The 19,880-nt window shown below is 40.8% G+C and overlaps 1 protein-coding gene across 1 annotated transcript in view; it reads right to left on the bottom strand.

Moving 5' to 3' along the window:
- Positions 1-8,019: 8,019 nt before the first annotated feature.
- LOC134222422 (uncharacterized) overlaps positions 8,020-19,880 on the bottom strand; it is a 301,768-nt gene continuing 289,907 nt past the window's right edge. Inside the window, exon 10 of the mRNA XM_062701571.1 lies at positions 8,020-8,785. Coding sequence (XP_062557555.1) covers positions 8,309-8,785 — 477 coding nt within the window. The 3' untranslated portion in view covers positions 8,020-8,308. The remainder of the gene's footprint in view (positions 8,786-19,880) is intronic.

Raw genomic sequence — 19,880 nt, 5'->3', positions numbered from 1 at the left:
AGCCTCCTTCCAAGAGGCTCAAGCCTCCTTCCAAGAGGCTCGGAAGCCTCCTTCCAAGAGGCTCGGAAGCCTCCTTCCAAGAGGCTCGGAAGCCTCCTTCCAAGAGGCTCGGAAGCATGGGCGTAGCCAATTGTGGAAAAATTCAACGGGTACTGAAATGAATTCCCTCAAACATGTGCACTTTACGATCCAATCATATTCAGAAATAGGTGGTTGAAATTCAAAAGATTCCCAAAACTTATTAGGGCATCCAGGATCCATAATATATGAAAGTTCAAAACAACTCAAAACATTTCGGGCTCAAGAATTCTCCTTGAAATCCTTCTAGAAGCTCCCCTGGGAACTTCTGAATTCTTCCGGAAAGTTATCCACAAATTTCTCTGAAAAATCGTTCGAAAATCCTTCTCATGTAATTGTAATTCCTCCTTATCTAGAAACCCCCCACTAATTTTTTTTAGAAAATTCACGAGGAAATTCCTTGAAGATTTCTTTCCTTCTCTCCAAGATTTACTTCTAGATATTTCTTCGGCTATTCTCTCTACAGGAAGAATCCGGCATTTCCTTCAGGCATGCATTCGAGAGTTCCGTCAAGAATACATACGGAATTTCTTCCCAAAATTCTACCAGTATTTTCTTCAAAAATTTATGACGGAAATTCCTTCGTTAATTCTTCTAGGAACTTCTCCGGGCATTCCTCTCGGAACTCTTCCTTTAATTCCTCCGGGATTACTTCCAGGAAATTTTCCGGGAATACCTCCAAATAGTCAATAGCGAAATCATCTAGCATTCCAATCTGGAATTCTTTTCGCAATTACTTCAGAATATCCTTCAAGAAATCCTCTAAAAAATATCTTCATGAATTTCTCCTGAAATTCGTCCAAGTATTTCCCCAGAAATTCTTACAGGAATTTTTTCGGGAGTTTCTTCAGGTACTTCTCCAGGAATTCCTTTAGGAATTTCTCCGGGAGATTTTCCGCAGAAGTGTACTTGAATTCCTTCCGGACTTCACTCGGATTTCCGGCAAGAGTTCTTCTTCTAACTTCTCTAAGAATTATTTCAGGACTTCCATGTGGGAATTTCTCCGGAAGTGCTTGTGGGAGTTCCTCCGGGAGTTCTTCCAGGAGTTTTTCCAAGAAATTCTCCGGTAATACCTCCAGGAACTTTACAGGGAATTCATGGACGATATTTGGCAGGAACTTCACGGAAAATGGGATTTCGGAAGTTCCTTCAGAAATACTTTTTCTCTTCCTCTAGGGTATTCCACCGGATGTTTCTCTGAAGTTCCACCAGTAGTTCCTTCGGGAATTCAATCAGGCTTTCTTCCAGGAATTCATTTAGCATTTCTTTAGGCATTTATCTACAAATTCCTCCAGAAGTTCCTCGGAGAATTTCTCTGGGAGTTCTCACGGGAATTCCTCCGGGAGGTTCTTTTAAGAATTCTTCCAGGAGTTCCTCCTGGAATTCTTACGGAATTTTCTTTGGGAGTTCATCCTAGAATTCTTACGAGAGTTCCTCCGGAAATTCTTCCTGTAGTTCTTCAATAAATTCCTCCAGAAGTTCCACCGGCAGTTCCTCCGAGAATTCCTCTGATAATTTCTCCGGAAATTCCTATAGAAAATCCCCCGGGAGTTCCTCCGGAAATTACTCAGGGAGTTTCTTTTCAGAAAAAGGCCCGGAGAAACTGTCAGTGAAACTCCCGGAGGCATTCTCGTAGAAACTGCTGGTGGATCTCTCGGAGGAATTCCCGAAGGAACTACCGGAGGAGCTCCCGTAAGATCTCCCGTAAGAACTCCCGGAGGAATCTCAGGAGGAACTCCTAGAAGAATTCCTAGAGGACCTCCCGGATGAGCTCCCAGAGAAACTATCGGAAGAACTTCGGGAGGAATTTCCAGCTTAATTTCTGAAGAAAGCCTAAATGATTTCCTGGAAAAGACTGAATAATTTCCTGGAATAGCTTCTGGTGGATCTCCCGGAGAAATTTCCGGAGAAACTCCCGGATGAACTGCTGGAATGGAAATGGAAATGGAATGGGAATGGAAATTTTGAAGTTTCCACCGGAATTCTTTCAGGGTTTCATTGCGAATTAATCTAGGAATTCCTCCGAAAATTCCATTGTTGATTTTATTTTCGGTATAATTTCTGTATAAATTTCCGGTGGAATTCCTGGAGAAATTCTTTGAAATTTTCACAAGAAATTATTCGAAACAATTCACGGAAAATTTTATGGAATTTACACAACAAATTCGAAGATTTTTTCGTGAAATTCTTAGGAATGTTTACTGGAAATTTTGCGGAATTTCCAAGGAATATTCTTATTCTTAAAAATTATGGGAAACAGCACGAAATTATTTGAATTATTGCAGGGAATTCTGCAGAACTTATAAAGAAGTTCGTGAAGATTTTCTTGGAGTAAATAATGGTGGAATTTTCGGATCAATTCCCAGCAAAATTTATGGTGGAATTCCTGAAGACACTGCCGAAGAAGTTGCTGGAGGCATTCCTAAAGAATCCCTGATAGAATTTCGGATAGAATGCCAGGAGCAATTGTCGAAGGTATTCCTGGAGAAAGCTTGCATATTAATTTTTCTGCCAATTTTATAATAAATATTATTTCAGAGAGGATTTGTTTTGAAATTCAGATGCATGGTTCTAGTTTTCTTAAACTTATGGAAGAATGCAGGATTTTTATAATAATTGTTGTAGCCGATTTTAAATTCTTTCTGAATTCTAAGTTCGTTAATATTTTTCTCACTTTATTTAAAAATATCTAATGAGCAATAAAACACGCATTTTTAAATCCATTATTATTTCGATTTGGTTTGGATTTGGTTTCGTGTGTGAATATTCACACACACATTCATAAAACTACTATAAAACTACGATTTAGAAGACCAAAAAAGTTGCCCCCCCCCCTTCTCGAAATCCTGGCTACGCCCATGCTCGGAAGCCTCCTTCCAAGAGGCTCGAAAGCCTTCTTCCAAGAGGCTCGAAAGCCTCCTTCGTGGAGGCTCGGAAGCCTCCTTCCTGGAGGCTCGGAAGCCTCCTTCCAAGAGGCTCGGAAGCCTCCTTCCAAGAGGCTCGGAAGCCTCCTTTCAAGAGGCTCGGAAGCCTCCTTCCAAGAGGCTCGGGCCTCCTTCCAAGAGGCTCAAGCCTCCTTCCAAGAGGCTCAGAAGCCTCCTTCAAGAGGCTCAAGCCTCCTTCCAAGAGGCTCCAGCCTCCTTCCAAGAGGCTCAAGCCTCCTTCCAAGAGGCCTGGAAGCCTCCTTCCAAGAGGCCTCAGGAAGCCTCCTTCCAAGAGGCTCAGGAAGCCTCCTTCCAAGAGGCTCAGAGCCTCCTTCCAAGAGGCTCAGAGCCTCCTTCCAAGAGGCTCAGAGCCTCCTTCCAAGAGGCTCAAGCCTCCTTCCAAGAGGCTCGGAAGCCTCCTTCCAAGAGGCTCAGAAGCCTCCTTCCAAGAGGCTCGGAAGCCTCCTTCCAAGAGGCTCTGGAAGCCTCCTTCCAAGAGGCTCAGCCTCCTTCCAAGAGGCTCAGGCCTCCTTCCAAGAGGCTCGGAAGCCTCCTTCCAAGAGGCTCGGAAGCCTCCTTCCAAGAGGCTCGGAAGCCTCCTTCCAAGAGGCTCGGAAGCCTCCTTCCAAGAGGCTCGGAAGCCTCCTTCCAAGAGGCTCGGAAGCCTCCTTCCAAGAGGCCCTTCATATGGCTCAGAATTCATCTTACAAGTCATTATTGATATTGATGTATTCTTTTACGTGTTAAATTAAATTTTCTACGATCCAATATTTCCGTTTCATGCAAGCATAAAATCGTTTCGTACCAAAAACGATCTGTTCCTTTATCATATTTCCTTTGTTACCATAGTACTCAGACGTTTTTAGAGCTTAATGAGCATTATTTCCACAAAAGTTACTGTCTTCATAGTAATTTTCATACAAACTTTAAACTGCGATCATTCAAATTCCAACCACATAACCAGAAAAAAATAGGAGGATTATTAACACAGTAAACATCAGTGAATAAACGCAAGATTATTTATTCTTTATTAAATAGAGACTGGTTCATTTTGATGTAGCGGTTGATTGTAGCGATGTAGTGGCCTCCTCCAATGAAGATTGTATTTCCGAAAGCGCAATCGAAAGTACTTCTCTTCCACGAGAACTTTGATGGCACATTATTGCTGTTTTGTGTTGGCTTGGAGGTGAGTGCGCAAGCGAGTAATTCTGAGCATTCTAATTATCTTATCGTGAGTTTGTCAATGGCGGTAAGACAATATATATTACCTTCGAATGGTGGTAGCGGACCGATTGGGTTAGGCCGAAAGTTATCTAACATTCGGCCGAAACAGTTATTAGACCGAAAACGGTTTCTCCGTAAGGGACATGCGGCTGAAAATGTCGTTCGGCAGATAAAATCATCTGACAGAACAGGTTTTTTGGCCGAACGGGTCATTTAAACGAAATAGCCGTTTGGTCTAAATGATCGTTTGGGAGAGATAGACATTTGGCCGAAAATATCGTTTAGCCGATACACACTCGTCACTATTCGTAGCCAAAGCAAATAAGCGACATCGTGTGAAGGGACGCAGCAAGAAAAACGAATAGAGAACACCACCGAACGACAGAGCATAGACGTGGACGAGGACTGCAAACAAACAGCTGAAACTGCTGCGCCAAGTGACTCTTTTTGTCAGAATATAATAACGGCCAAACGACTTTTTCGGTCAAATTACTCGCTCGGCCAAACGGAGTGCATGATTGGCCGCGTTCATATTAGGACGCGAAATAGTCACGAAATCTGGGTTTGCGCTTTGTGCGGTAGGTGAGTAAATAAATTAGTGCATGATTGAACGCGTTCAATAAGAGCTCGGTGGTCTAGTGACTACCGCTTTTGCCTAACAAGCAGGAAAAAAAATCGTGAATCATAAATGTAAGCTTCAGATTATCTGCCCTACCCAATTATCAAAATTTGCTTTCCGTAGTATTGTGGGGCTACAGAGGTATGCTCGGTTTCTTGTAGCAACTACATACTGACATTTTTTCTCCTTTCCCAACTAACTGTAAGGACTTGGCCAGTACCGTTCTTGATTTAGATTTGTGAGGTACTGAAACGTGTACTTTGAGAATGGGTGGTAAATCTCAGCCTCTATTTACTTGTATTAGTAAATCACTCTAACATAGCAAAAAAACACTTGCATCGTAGTTCTGATCACGAAGCAGCAACCATTGACATGTACAGTCAGTCTAAGGTCAGCTGACCTAAGCCAATGTTCGGCCAAACGATCATTTTGGAAAAGCTAAATTTTCGGCCAAATTTTTCGATCAAATCACTTATTCGGCCAAACGGCTTTTTCGGTCAAACGAAATTTTCGGCCAAATGACATTTTTGGCCAAATAACTTTTCACTAGATCAGTTTAAGTCTAATGATTTGTTCGTTCAAATGTGTACTAGTACTCAAAACTATGAGTAGTCCTGCTTTTGACGGAAATTGAGTAAAATTTCCGTGGGAAGAAAAAAGAGGGCAATACAATTTTACGCAGTCACTGAGTAGGTGAAAGTTAGCGTGTATAGAGATCTCACCAAAAGGGAAAGAAGGTCTCGCCAATGGGAAAGAAGGCGGGGGTAAAAAATTAATTTTCAGTGCAAAACGACAACAAACCGGCTGGGTTTCCCACACTAAAATCCGAGATGGCTGAATCGTGAATTTGGCAGATTGGAACACCTAGTGGTTTATTCAGCTTGGATCTCACTGAATGCTACTTTAAGATACATGAACCATGGTTTGATTTTATCTGGATCGAAATCTGGAAAACTGGTTTCTGCAATAACGCGTTGTTCTTTAGGATCCACAGGGATCCACATTTTCTATATTTGTGGAAGCCAGCTAGCCAGTTAGCAGAAATGAATCAATCGCAGCGGGCCTTGCTTAGCCGCCCCAACAAAATTCTTCCTCTTTTGCATCAAGCAGCGGTGAAGTTAAGACGTGCCTCTGTCCTGTCACGGTCACCGAAACCATTTCCAAATGGCAAGCCGATTTGCACATTGACGATCTTGCCAGGTAACCAAATATACAAAAGTTTCCTTCAATTATTTCGACTTCAGTGAAACAGCTGTTTGAGCTGCAGAATGATGTGTTGGCATCAAGGAAGAAGCGTCTAATATAGCACTGATCCCCACAAGTTTCTATCTCATGCCACCGCGGGTCGACCCTGGCGTTACTTTCGTAGTGAAGGACAAAAAGATGAAGCGATGAAATCCTGCCTAATCAACATCTACGCATACGTTTCAGTGGATCGAAATTAATTATGGCCAATTAAGCTAGAACATGGATTTCCGGCGAATCTGATACGGCTGTTTTGTGTAGCTTTGGACGGAATGAAATTTCGACATCATTTGTAACCTTGGATGGATTAAAGCAGGGTGATCTGGTGTCATCATTCATTTAAACTGAGGAATTTCCGTACGACGATCAAATTATTCTTTCCCTGAAGAAGATACTAATCCCGTGTCGAAACGTCGGACGAATAAAATACATGTTTTGATTTATTTTAAAAAAATGCAGAAATGAAGTAATTAGTATAAATCCCCGATGCCGGGAAGCCGGTTCACGAATCCAAAGTATTGAAACATATGTGCCGATAACATTCTATATTCTTCAAAGATTGTCAGTCCTAGAGTTTCAAGCTTCATATGGCGCGCATCACTAACAAATTATACCACTTTAACCATTCATCACGGTTAATTATACATAAAATGTTCTACATTTTCCACGAGTCAGCCCAAGGTTCGCACCTAAAATGTATCCAAACAATGTTTTTCGTAACCCAGATCTATCAACACCCCGGTAAGTGCATAACCAAACAAATTCCCCATCGCACTTGTATCACGCAAGCCAATAATTGTGGGGTTTCCTCGTTGCATAACTACACGGCAGTAGACATGATTGGATTTGATTCAAAATTGCCAACAATTACCACATTTGCTCCCTACAAGTGTAGCTGCGCGGTAGATTGTGAGCCGAGGCATCCTAGGCGGGTGAGGGGGCCGCAGGAACATTACCACTTGATTGCAGTCGTCAGTCTTCCCGGGAATACCAACCACCCAACCATCCAAGTAGCAAACCTCGTCGCGCTCGGGGAAATGTGATTAGCAAACGTACAAATTGCACCCAAGTAGAAGAGCCCTTGCCGACTTCTGCGAGTTACCGACGACGACGGCGACTTCAACGTAGCTAAGCTACTGGGAACTGCTCCGCTGAACTTCGAAGTTCGGTGGCTTTTGAATTCACGCTGACTGACTGACGACTAATTAAAATAAGATTTACCACATGCAGTTAAATGTCAGGACCGGATAGGGAAGGGAATTCTTGTTAAGGGTGAGGTGGCAAGTGAAATTTATTGTGTGGTGTTGTAATTACGCCTTCACGGTTTGCTGCTTCGCGCAGATATTAATTCTTCATTTGGCGGGATTCGAGTGACAGCGCGTGCACAGTGTGGTTAGGTTGGGTCAGGGGTGCGGTTTTGAGCGAGTATTACATGTTTAGAGGAACGAGTGTAGACGGGGGTCGAGGTGTTCGGTCTTTGTTTACACAGATCCTGTTTCTCTGTCTCTCACTGTCTTGGCCCAGGGGAAGTGAATAATGGTAATCCACCTGTCAAAAAGCTTTCCCGAGCTTAAGGATGTGAAATTTAATAGCTTAGTTAGCGACGTGTTTAAACCGAACACCCCCATCAGGACCCGGGTATGGTTCAAGAGAGGATAAGTTTAGGACTATCAAGTGGGTGTCACCCCCCGAGTGCAGTCGACTACGTTCATACTACTTCTAGGGTGTCCAAAATTTACACGGCGTGTTCTTCTATTCGTCACTTTCTAGTTGGATTTCAAAACGTTGGAGCACTATTCAGGGACACCCTACCTCACATACACTCAGGCACACATTAGACTCTATTTCTCATCATGCTTCACTTAACAGTAGGAATCATTCGATCGAAAAACCTTTGGTATCTAAATGGACAAATGGTTGAATCCCCCGATTTTATCAAACAATCTTCTACGTGTTACACCTCATTTTAATATCAATAACATGTATTGGACACAGTCTTCAGTTTTTGTTCCAAGTCAATAACGAATGAATGGTTTTATGTTTTATGATGATGACTTTTTCGATCGCCCAACTCCTAGTGTTAAGCGAAATTTTCCACGTCACCGCAGTCGCACGGCGCGATGTCAAGGGCTTAGCATCGTTCCCCAACGTCGCGACTCCGTGTAATTACGCTTTAATTAATACTTTAATAAAACATATCTAAAACACGTCAACAATACTAGTAGGAGTACAGAGTAACAACGATAAAGAGCAGAGTGATGCTTACAGAGAGGGACAGCAGCGGGCCATTGTTGCTGGCCCCGTTGCCAAAGATGGGAAAATGGATCTCTTCCGGTTCCATCAGCTCCTCGTCCTCGTCCAGCCCGTTGCCGGGCAGGTTGTTGATGGTGTTGGTGTTGATTTTGTAGCCGGAGCCACCGCTGCTGAGTCCGCCGCCGGAAGCGGATGCCGACGCTGACGAGAGCGATGAGGATCCGAAGGGCCCCGACGAGGACGACGACGAGGACGATGACGACGAGGAGGAGGACAGCAGCGACGCACCACCGGTTTTGTGCTTGAGAGTGAAGTTCACGTTGAAGATCGCTTCCGCAACGCCACCTGGCGATGATACGATGAAATAGAACGTACGAGGAACTTTCTCGTGCATGTGCACGTAGGTCAGACGTGCTTCCTTGCAGAATGGTGTCGGCAGATCCTGTGTTTAATGAGAAAAAGAATGAAAGAGGGAAAGAGCAAATATTAAACCATGGATAATATTTGTGATGTGTGTGCTTTTGCAGTACTGCTGATGATGCTGAGTGTGGACCCACGCCACGTTTGCTGGCCTTGGGTTTGCCAGTACGGGAGAGCATCTTTTCTGTAGTGTGGTCACGTGCAGGTATGCACATACAGGAGAATGCCGGAGTTGCTTTTCCATCCACACACAGAGCGGTGTTTTTCCGAGCAAGTTGCGGAAAAATAGACAAGAAAACCGTATATTTTTGTGCTCGCAGCGGCGATTGTGATAAGCACAGAACTAACAAATATTCTTGATGCAAAAATGCTATTACGCGGGTAACATTTGTCGGCAAAATTATGTTCTTGACTATTAGTGGTTTGGTGAGCCAATGTCTCTATGTGGTTTTGTGATGGCTCAAATGCTCCAGTCAGTTATTTGCATTCTCTTATTTATTTTCAAATCGTGAGAACGTGGCACAAAAATATCCAATATTTACATCGTTGAACTATCACACATGCTAACTTTTTCATGTTTTATTCTGACAATGAAAAGAGAAATCATCAACTTGTTTGAAGCAACTTCGCCGGGATTGTGAAAAGTCGTCGCATGAATATTTAAATCTTCGAGATAGTCAACATTCTTCACCATGAATCTCTCTGTTAGTCAAGTACATTGTAATATAAAATATTTATTCGTCCTCATAGTCAGTTTTGGTAATGTGGTGTCAAATTTAAACAATGGAAGAGATGAAGACAAAACCATATGAAACCCATCGTAGAGGCAGAAGCAGACGTTTAAACGCCGTTAATGGTCAGAGCTTGTACTGGACTGCTTCGCTTTATAAGAGGGCCGTTTTTTACGCGGATGGATTCCATTACCTTAACTTTAACATTAATCTTAACTTTTGAAGCACCACCTGATTTTTTATGCTTATTGTTCCTACGAATGAATGGTTAGGGGGGTCTAAAAATAACCTAACCGCTAACGGAGCCTGTGAAGCACCAGGGCACCCTTCACAGTATCTAGCCCTTTGTGGCATGTGCATAACACATGGCATCATACCCTTTAATAATTTCTCATACTTTTAATCGATGTACAACGAACGCTCAAAGCCGTTCGTTGACATCAATGAAGTCTCATCAATTTTAGTCCGAGACCTCAAATTGCAATGCACACATTTTTAGTGCCACTTACTAAGGTGTGCTGGCTCCAATGGCCTTCTCCAATTACACTGACTTCGACTAAAATTGTATTTGAGAATCGCTAATAAAATAATTATTGTTCTAACCGTACATTGATCAACACATTATTTAGTCTTGGTGACACGGGTCCCAAAGCTCCACTACACCTTACTGCGCTAACCGGAGCTATGGCGTAGGGGAATTGTGGGTAAAACCGACACTGCGGGTAAAACCGACACCAGTTCAAATCTTTGATTTCAAGTGATTATTGGACAGGATTTCAACACACTTTGAATACTTGTTTGATTTCTTGTATTTCTAGTCATTTTGTAACTGGCGGAGCTGTGTAAGAGTCATAATAAACAGACAATTAGCATTGATCGCCATTGAGGAGATAAGTTATATCAAATTTTGGCATTGGTGTATAAGCTTTTTCGACAATAATTTGTTGATTTTCAGTATTTAATCCATCTCTGATACATAATTGAACATCATTTTGTGTATATTGTGGAAAAATAGTTAACTTTTCTAATTATAAACATCCACATGTATCTCATCATTATTAGGTTATCAGTTGGGGTAAATTCGACACCTGCCATCGAATCACGAAATACCTCTGTTTTATTAGACTTATCATTCGCATAATACCATTCAAGTATTGGAAAACGAGGCGCTGAGGAGTATAACTTAATCTTAGACTGATTACATATCATCATTGGGCGTGACAATAGGTCTAGTGGGTAATATTGGGTCATCAAGGAAAGCCTGCAGGTCGGATAACAATAGCGCTCAAAGAAGAACCGTATTTTTAGGCTTATTTTGCTCTTAGATATATACAACCCGTTCTCTAGTGTTGTTCTTTCGTGACATTTTCACCCCTGTAAACATGTAGCTTGTCACGAAACTGGTCTTTTCCATTTCTTGTCATAAGTGCACCATACGCATTTATTTTAAATCGCCGTTTAAACAACTTTTTAAAATAAGTGAAATTTAAATGTAGGTCAATATTTACAGTAGTTAGTAAATAACATTCTTATACTCCATATATTTTTCACTCGACCTACTCAAGTAACTAATTAAAATATGATATGTGGTGATGATTTTAAATATATAAAATTTTGTTCAACCATCGTTTATGAGTGATCCCTAAACATGAATGTCATACACAAATATTAAAATGAATGTTGTTAAACATTTTCTATTATGTTGTAACACCATTTAGAATTGTTATGATGTTCAATTCCATAAAGACTTGATGTGTCGGTTTTACCCTCATGTAGTGTCGATCTTACCCGCACCCTAGCTGTTTGGGCTGGAAGATGAACTGTTCGCGTTTTCATCATAAATCAAATTATATCAAGAAATATTGTCCTGAGACCTCATGGACTGATGCATGAAGAGCCAAAGTATGTTTGTATGAAATTTCTAGACCGAAAAATTACTTCATAGATTGGGGAACTGTAAAGTTGCTTAAGGTATCGGTTTTACCCACTTTTCCCCTAGTTGACTTTTTGCTTCTCCGAAATAATCGGCTACTCTTATTCAATCTCAACTTGAGGTTAAATAAGTGTGGGATTATGAGCATGTTTTTATTTAGTTTATCACCTATATGGATTCGCTTTATGCGTTATACACATTGTACTCTGCGTTTCGTCTTTGACTTTCTTGATAAGATACCAATTTGGTTTCATCGTTGCTGTTCACATAAATGTTGAAGTTGTGGAGTGTATTATCGTAATTCGCAATGGCTTCAGTTAAGATAGCTCAAATCAATCTTCAGCATAAAAGAACGGCAACGATTTATCTTTGTAGACTTATGCAAAATGGCAAATCCCAAGTGGCTTTGGTGCAGGAACCCTATTTTCGCAAGGGTAGCTTCTACCTAGGTAACCTAGTGAACCCGGTTTTTGCTGCTTTCAGTAAAGAAATGGCAAACTCTCGATCAATGCCGCGTGCATGTATGCTTGTTAACAATGCTATTGTTGCTACACTTATCTCTGAACTAACAACCAGAGATGTATGTGCTGTCACAATTGATGCAACTGGCGGAACCCCCGTCAGGAAATACGTCTGTTGTGCGGTTTATTTACTACATGATGAACCATCCCCTACGGATACTTTCAAACGAGTTGACATATGTTGCACTTCAAAAGGCCTTCCACTAATTATCGGCAGTGATGCTAATGCTCATCACATCATCTAGGGTGGCACGGATATCAATCTTAGAGGCTCCAGCTTGATGGAATACTTGAGTAGTACCGAACTTAGTTTACTTAACATAGGCAATCGCCCAACCTTTATGGTATCTAATAGAGCCGAAGTGTTAGACATAACCCTTTGCTCCAATAGAATCAGTCACGAGTTGACGAATTGGCATGTGTCAGATGAGGAATCGATATCTGACCATCGCATCGCTACATCTACTTTGATCATTTGAGTGTTACTTCGCAGACCTTGCGTTTTAGAAATCCTCGTTCAACAAACTGGGATCTTTTACACAGAGTTGCTCTCTACCAAATTTCATGGATATCTACCTTCTATAGAAACTCCTACCGACTTGGATGATGCCGTTGATACTACAACGTTGCACATCGTGGAAGCTTTCGAAGAAGCTTGCCCTGTGCGTTCTGTAAAACCCTCAAGAGGGACCCCTTGGTGGAATTTCGATTTGGCTAAGCTAAGGAAGCAGTGTAGAAGGAGTTGGAACAGACGCCATTCAGCAGGGACGGATTCTTTCAATTTGGCTCGCAAAGCTTACAAGAAGGCTTTACGATCTGCTGAACGATCCGGCTGGAAAACCCTTTGTGCAAATGTTTCCAATTTGAGTAAAGCCAGTCGATTGAATAAAATTCTTGCGAGATCCAAGGATTTCCAAGTTGGCGAAATTCGCAAGCCAAATGGCGACTACACTTCTTATGATGAAGAATCGTTGAAGCACTTATTTGATACTCACTTCCTGGATGTGTCGATATAACATCTTCGGATGATCCTGATGTCTTTTAATGTAGCTATGGGTCTTGGGCTCAAGCACATAGAATCATAACTACTGAATCGATTCAATGGGCACTTAACAGTTTTGCTCCCTACAAATCTTCAGGGGAGGATGGGATTTATCCCGTTCCACTTCAGAGAGGTTTTGAGCATATCAAACATGATTTGAAAAAGCTTTTAGTATGCAGTTTTGCTACTGGGTATATTCCCATATCCTGGCGGGATGTCACTGTAAAGTTTATCCCAGAAGGAGGACGTGCTTCGTATGAAGAAGCAAAGAGTTTGAGACACATCAGTCTGACCTCATTTCTTTTGAAATGCTTAGAACGTATTATCGATCATCACATTCGTGATGACTGTTTGGCAAACATGCCTCTGCATGTTAATCAACCAATCTGGAAAGTCCACCGTGACTCTTGGTTGGTTGTCCACCGTGACACAAGGTCGTGTACGATATCGAGAAAGCATTCGCTCAAAAGCAATCGTGCTTGGGTGCTTTCTTAGATATTGAAGGTGCTTTAGACAACATGTCTTTCGATGCAATATTGGAAGCCGCACGTCGTCATGGGCTTTCTAATATTATTACCAAATGGATTCACCAGATGCTTAAAAACCGACATCTCTACTCGACATTACGTCAAGCAGCGATTAGGATATTAAGTGTCTGCGGATGCCCTCAAGGGGGAGTATTATCTACACTTTTGTGGAATCTCGTTGCAGATACGTTATTGAGGTTACTCAATAATGCCGGTTTTCCTACCTATGGATTTGCCGACGACTAACTAACATTTATAGTGGGTTTGTTATCTTATTTGACCTGATGCAATTGGGAAGGTATTCGTTGAGTCAGGATGTGCCTGTAGCTGGCAATGTGACCATGGTAGAACTTACCCCGTAACACACCATGATGAGGTATCTAGCCTGCGTTACAGGTATATTGAATCCAAAGGTCAGTAACAAACAAAAAAAAGCCACGTAAAAAGCGACCTCAGTGCCTTAAGAAGAAAAAGCATTTTTTCTGCCATGCCGTAGCACAGTGTTTGACATGGGGATAGGTTGTTTGACGAGACTAATTTGGCCGAAAGCCATATCACCAAAGGACACTTGGCCGAATAACACGTTAAGATGAAGAAAGTCCTCTAGTCGAATTCCATTTGTCTGAATTGAAAGTATGGCCTGAAATGGTTTGTCAGACCGACATTACTGTAAATAGTTTGCATATGATAGATTGTAAGAAAGGCAATCTATAAATCGCCAATAGTTTAAGACAACATATCCCTTAACATAGGCAAGCGAGCATTTATCAATAAGCCAGGCTCTCCAAGGTCGAGGCCATTTGTTTTCTGGATAAGGTGGGAAAGGGAAAGCAGCACAACTATCCATCGTACCAATAAGATCACGATCATACACGAAGGGAATCGGAAAATGACGTACTTCCGGTTGTGTCCGAGCCCACCTTCCTTAATCTGAGGATGCACGGACTCAATCATTTTGTCCGTGACTACTCGATAAGTTGGAAGTGTCCGCGTTGGTCTAGTAATGTTTCGTTGTGCATAAGTATGTACCTTTAAGTGACGTTAAGTGTAAATAATTAATTGAATAATTTGTTCGTTCCATAGTAGGCCAAGATTAAGAGTGCATTGCAAGATTGTGTGCGGTAGTAGGAGATAATTATAAAGAGAAAGGTAATTTGACGTGCTCATAGTGTGATGTTTTTGTGTTTGCTTGTGTTCATATTGTTCGTCCAGCCAGATTGACGTGTATTTTTGCACCCGTAGCAATCACATCGTACCCCAGCGCGAGATTTCTCCCCGACGGACGAAACATTCTGGCGATCGTCACCTTCCAGAAGCGGACCGATCCATCGCCATATCGGTACGAGGGAAGGCCAGGGGACCTCCACGTGGACGAGATTCACCAGACGGCAAGCAACCGCCATTCCGTTTCGTCGGCTTCATTAAGGTGATTATACAATCAAGCTTCATTTGGTGAATTTCAAATTCATCACACGGTTTTCTACTCTTATTATCAGAAGTTCAAATCTAGCGTAATAATTGTCGTACAATGCTGAAATTAAACTCGATTGTTCAGAGTGAGTAAGCAAACGATCTACGGATGTTTCATCAACATGGGCGTTGTTGTTCTCTCAATTCGTGCTCTTGAAAAATCACTAGGGAAAGCACGTGGTTTCCAAGATTTGTGGCTTTGTTGTATAACCACCTTAAGAAACGTCATCGCCGGCGTCAACAAGCCGGGAGCGTCGACCCCACCGGCAGGTCATCGACTGGGTCAGGTTAAGTAAAACCCACAACAAACCGGTGAGTCAGCAAATCTTTTTTGATCGGAGTGCGGCGTCCGAAGAGGGCGCCGCCGGGTAAACGTTTTTTGTGCCAGTCTTAGACTGATGAGCCATCTAATGTGCTAACAGAAAGCCAAATCATCTTTCACGAGTCGCAAAACCCACCGACTGCGGGCGTGAGCCCATTTTCGCTAACACCGAAATTTGCCGTCAGTTAGCAGGAGTACAGACCCATGAGCAGCTGAATAATGATGTCACGTTAGATATTAAGCACAGAGCAAGAGAGAGAGAAAGCTAGGGAAGAGAAACCGCACACAAGATAGGAGATTGAAATGAATGAAGACAAACGCTAAAACGAATAAACTACAAATAACACCTAATATTCATGTGTCTCTGTTAGTATAAGAAATAAAGTGTCATTGCTAGTTAAATAAAATGTTATCTGTTGTTCCCCTAGCCCTAGCCATGCGAATTTAATTAATTAATGTGTTTAACGTCACAGCGCGATATTGTTTGTTTATTTCGAGTCCGATTCTCTTTGCGATTTTGATTGTGGTGCGTTATGTTGCTCCCAACTCATTGATGGTTGTTAGTGAGAGGAGAGAGTCTGCCAATGATGAGAGGCACACTCCCACTTAGAGAGTATTAGGTTCTGGTTGGCTCTCACCGACTCTTTGAGTGTATGGTGTGGCTCGATGTGCTTTACTACAGGTGTGGGCCAAACCCCAAAGTAGTATTTGTTTAACGAAAATTCGCTCTTTTGAGAGAGAAACTCTCAGCTGGGTTGCCGAAGATGGCCGAAGGTGGCCGAATGTGACGTCACGTCTGGCATACTCAGTACAATTTTTATAACACACGTGACGTTTCATTCCACTCACCCACTGTGGGTGGCAATGTTTACGTTATTTTTTCGACTACTACAGACATAGAGGACTTTGGCCCACACTTTTACTGAAGCACATCGGGTGTGGCTGTATAGTATGGATGGAAGATAGGGTGGACCCAATTTGGCACTTATTGTTGTTGCTGGCTGGACCGATCCATAAACCCTTATCGGGAAAATTTAAATGGACTCGCCTTGAGAGGGTCTCATCCGGGCAAAATAAATTGGGCCGTGGTCTTCCTTGCGGAGTGGCGCTTGAGCCACGTGCTTTTTGATACGGGTCGCTCCGTGCCGGCTACACGGTTCAACCGAAAATGCCATTTGACCGAAAGGGATATATGTTGAAAATGTCATTCGGCCGTACTGTTCATTTGGCCGATGACGCCCTTTCATCCGAATAGCCGTTTTGGCCAAAAATTACGTTTGGTAGAACTGGTCATCTGGCCGAAATAGTCGTTTGGCGAAAATGTATATTTGATTTTTTTATTCCTTTCTTTCAGAATCCACACAGAATTTATTTTTAGATTTCCTTTCATCAGTATTGTTGTCGTTGCCAGTCCAACTTATCGTGAGTCCATTGTGTCCGTTTGTGCATGTAGTATATCCAATGATCGTTGCATTGCTTGTTTGCCATTTATCTGGGTAACGTTGGAGGATTGCCTCCAAGAAGAACAAGTTGTCAGTCGTCATCAGGCAGCCATGACGGTAAGACGCGTACCCATAACGCCACCGTATGAGCTGCGGATCCGGTGACTGCCGAGGGTTTGGTGGAGGGGCTGGGAATCGAACCCATGACCATCCGCTTGTAAGGAGAACGTGTAGCCAACTACGCTACGGGACCCCCAGTTTATTTGATAGTAAGAGCTATTTGGCCAAATATGTCAATGGCAGATCAGGTGTGAAATAAAACGCCAATCGGGTTGTACGCAAAGGTGACGAAATTGATGGTATTTGCCATAATAGTTTGTGTCGTTTTATTAACATTGAACAAACTGCTCGTAGGCCAACTGAATCAAGAAGTCGAATGGACTTTGAGTCTCTAATCGTGGAATTAACATGACTCGTCGGCCGCTAAAGACACTCGACTGGCTTTCAGTCGTGGACATCACAATCCTTACTTTGCCACGTACGCTTACATCGCGGGTGAAAACCAAACATACATATATTTGCGTTTGGTTTCACGCCACTTCTGATTCTGCTTATTTCTTCTTTATTTCGGTAATTTTTGAGGATGGTGTCCTCCAAAAAGGTCTTTATACAAAAGAAGGTTTATCCGATAATCCGATATGAACTTTCTTCAAAGTGCAAAACTCAAACTAGCAAATTTGATAACGCGACGGAGGGAGATGATGCAATTAATTTGAACGGATGGAATCACTAACAATCAATCAATTTTCGCAATTAACTCTTTCTTTTCATAATATGCTGGTCTTGAGAAGAACCATTTTTCATTTCCCAATGCGCCTTTCCAATAACTAACTGCATCCAAACGCTTGTCGGCACCTTCCGTTGAAACTGTCCGACCGCCACTTGATAATTTTTCGCTAAGCCTTCAAAATTTGGAATAATTTTTCCGCATTGCCACTGCCACCCACGGATTGGAAATTGACTCGACTTCCCTGGGCATAAAAATATCGTCATGTTAGCCTAATGATATACGAATGCAAAAATGGTAACTTGGCTTAGAAACCTCGCAGCTAATAACTGTGAAAGTGCTTAATGAACACTAAGCCGCGAGGAGGCTCTGTCTCAGTGTGGGCATGTAATGCCAATAAGAAAAGGAAGAAGAAGATAAAAAAAAAATACACAGCAAATAATTTACAATTCTAGTTGAGAGTCGTATAATAAGATCATCTGTCTTATTCCTATGTTATCGATTTCGGGATGGAATAAAAGGATTCTTCTGATGGAATAGTGATTACTCGTCTTGCAGATAGTTGAAAACATTAATCTGTAGTAAAAAATTAATTCAAGTAAGGCTGGTTTGTGTTTTTGCTGCGAAGTTGCACAGTCTGTGCTAGCGAATCAGCTAATTATGTATTTTATCTATTCTATCTATTGAATTGATCATCTGTATAAGCAACACGTTGGAATGCTTTTCAAATAGGTAACAATCGACTGCATGTAATTTACATCGCCCTTCATTATTCATCGTTTGCTGCAGGTGCCTAGCTCAAACGGGGTTCCAATTTTCAAATCCACTCATCCGTTTGGATCACCGTTAATTATTAGCTAGAGCGACTAAATCATGCTAAATCAGGGGCTTAAAATCGCATGCACCACTGGCCGCCGCCCGTAATCCCGGTTCCGCTGAAAAACATGCACTCAGCCAAATTAAATTTCCAACACAAATGCATCCCCTTCACTCAAAGACCGAGACCGGGCGAGAGGCCCTCCCGTTTGCGCTCATCCCCGGGATTAACGGTTGCGATGACATTTTTCTATCTTCTCGCAGCGGACTGGTGCTACCGAAAGGGTTTATATTCGTGCTATAAATTATCTGTGTTATAAATGAACTGCGTATCAGTTTTAGTATGAATCTGTAGAAAGCAAAGATAAAGCTTCATTGAGTAGAAAAGGAGCTTGGACAGAGTTTGACTTGTTTACCGATGATTCATTACTTAGTTTGTGGTTTGACCTCTAGCCCTCAAGAAACTTCTTAGAAATTATAAAAAACATCGTTTTCTCTCTCATAAAATATATTTTTAACACCACATTGCCGTTTCATGGCTGAGAAAATTAGGGATTTTTGAATTTTTGGTCCTTTAAATTTTCAAATTTTCAAATTCTTAAATTTTCAAAATTTCAAACTTTAAAATTTTAAAATTTCTAAGTTTTAAAATTTTCAAATCTTTTAAAATTTTTAAATTTTCAAGTTTTTAAATTTTTAAATTTTCAAGTTTTTAAATTTATAAATTTTCAACTCTTTAAATTTTTAGATTTTCAAATTTTAAAATTATAAAATTTTAAAATGTTTAAATTTGAAATCTGTGAATCTTTTCAATTTATAATTAATTTTAAGCTTTTAAATGTTAAAATTTTTGAATTTATTAAACTTTTTAATATTTGATTTATAAATTTTTAAATTTTTAAATTTTTAAATTTTTAATTCTTAAAATTTTTAAATTTTTAATTTTTTAAATTTTAAAATTCTAAAATTTTAAAATTTTTAAATTTTTTAATTTTTAAATCTTTAAATTTTAAAATTTTAAAATTTTTAAATTCTAAAGATTTTAAATTTATAAATTTTTAAATTTTTAAATTTTTAAACTTTTAAATTTTTAAGTTTTTAATTTTTAAAATTGAAAAATTTTGAAATTTTTAAATTTTTAAATTTTTTGTTATTTTTAAAAATTCTTAAAATTTTATTTTTTTAAATTTTAAAGATTTTTAGAATTTTCATGTTTTTGAACTTTGAAATTTTTAAATTTTTTAAATTTTTTTAAAAATTTTTTAAGTTTTTCAAATTTTTAAACTTTTATAAAATTTTTAAATTTTTGAATTTTTAAATTTCTAGAACTTTCTTTCATACCGCTCAGCTTCTGAGACGTGCAGACGTGTTTCCGATTGCTGCGCTCTTGGAAAGTCAAGTGATCGTTTTACAGTGGTTAAAGTTCGATTCCGTCTGCTTACCCTTCGTCGCGCGTTTTAGTGATCCTTTCGCGATGAGGCGAGAAAAATACTTTTCCGTATTGACTATTCGAGTTTCCTGGCAGG

The sequence above is a fragment of the Armigeres subalbatus genome, chromosome 3 (assembly GCF_024139115.2).
Source record: "Armigeres subalbatus isolate Guangzhou_Male chromosome 3, GZ_Asu_2, whole genome shotgun sequence".
Taxonomy (NCBI): domain Eukaryota; kingdom Metazoa; phylum Arthropoda; class Insecta; order Diptera; family Culicidae; genus Armigeres; species Armigeres subalbatus.
Note: the sequence above shows the minus strand (reverse complement) of the source record. Positions and strands in the feature narration are given on the sequence as shown.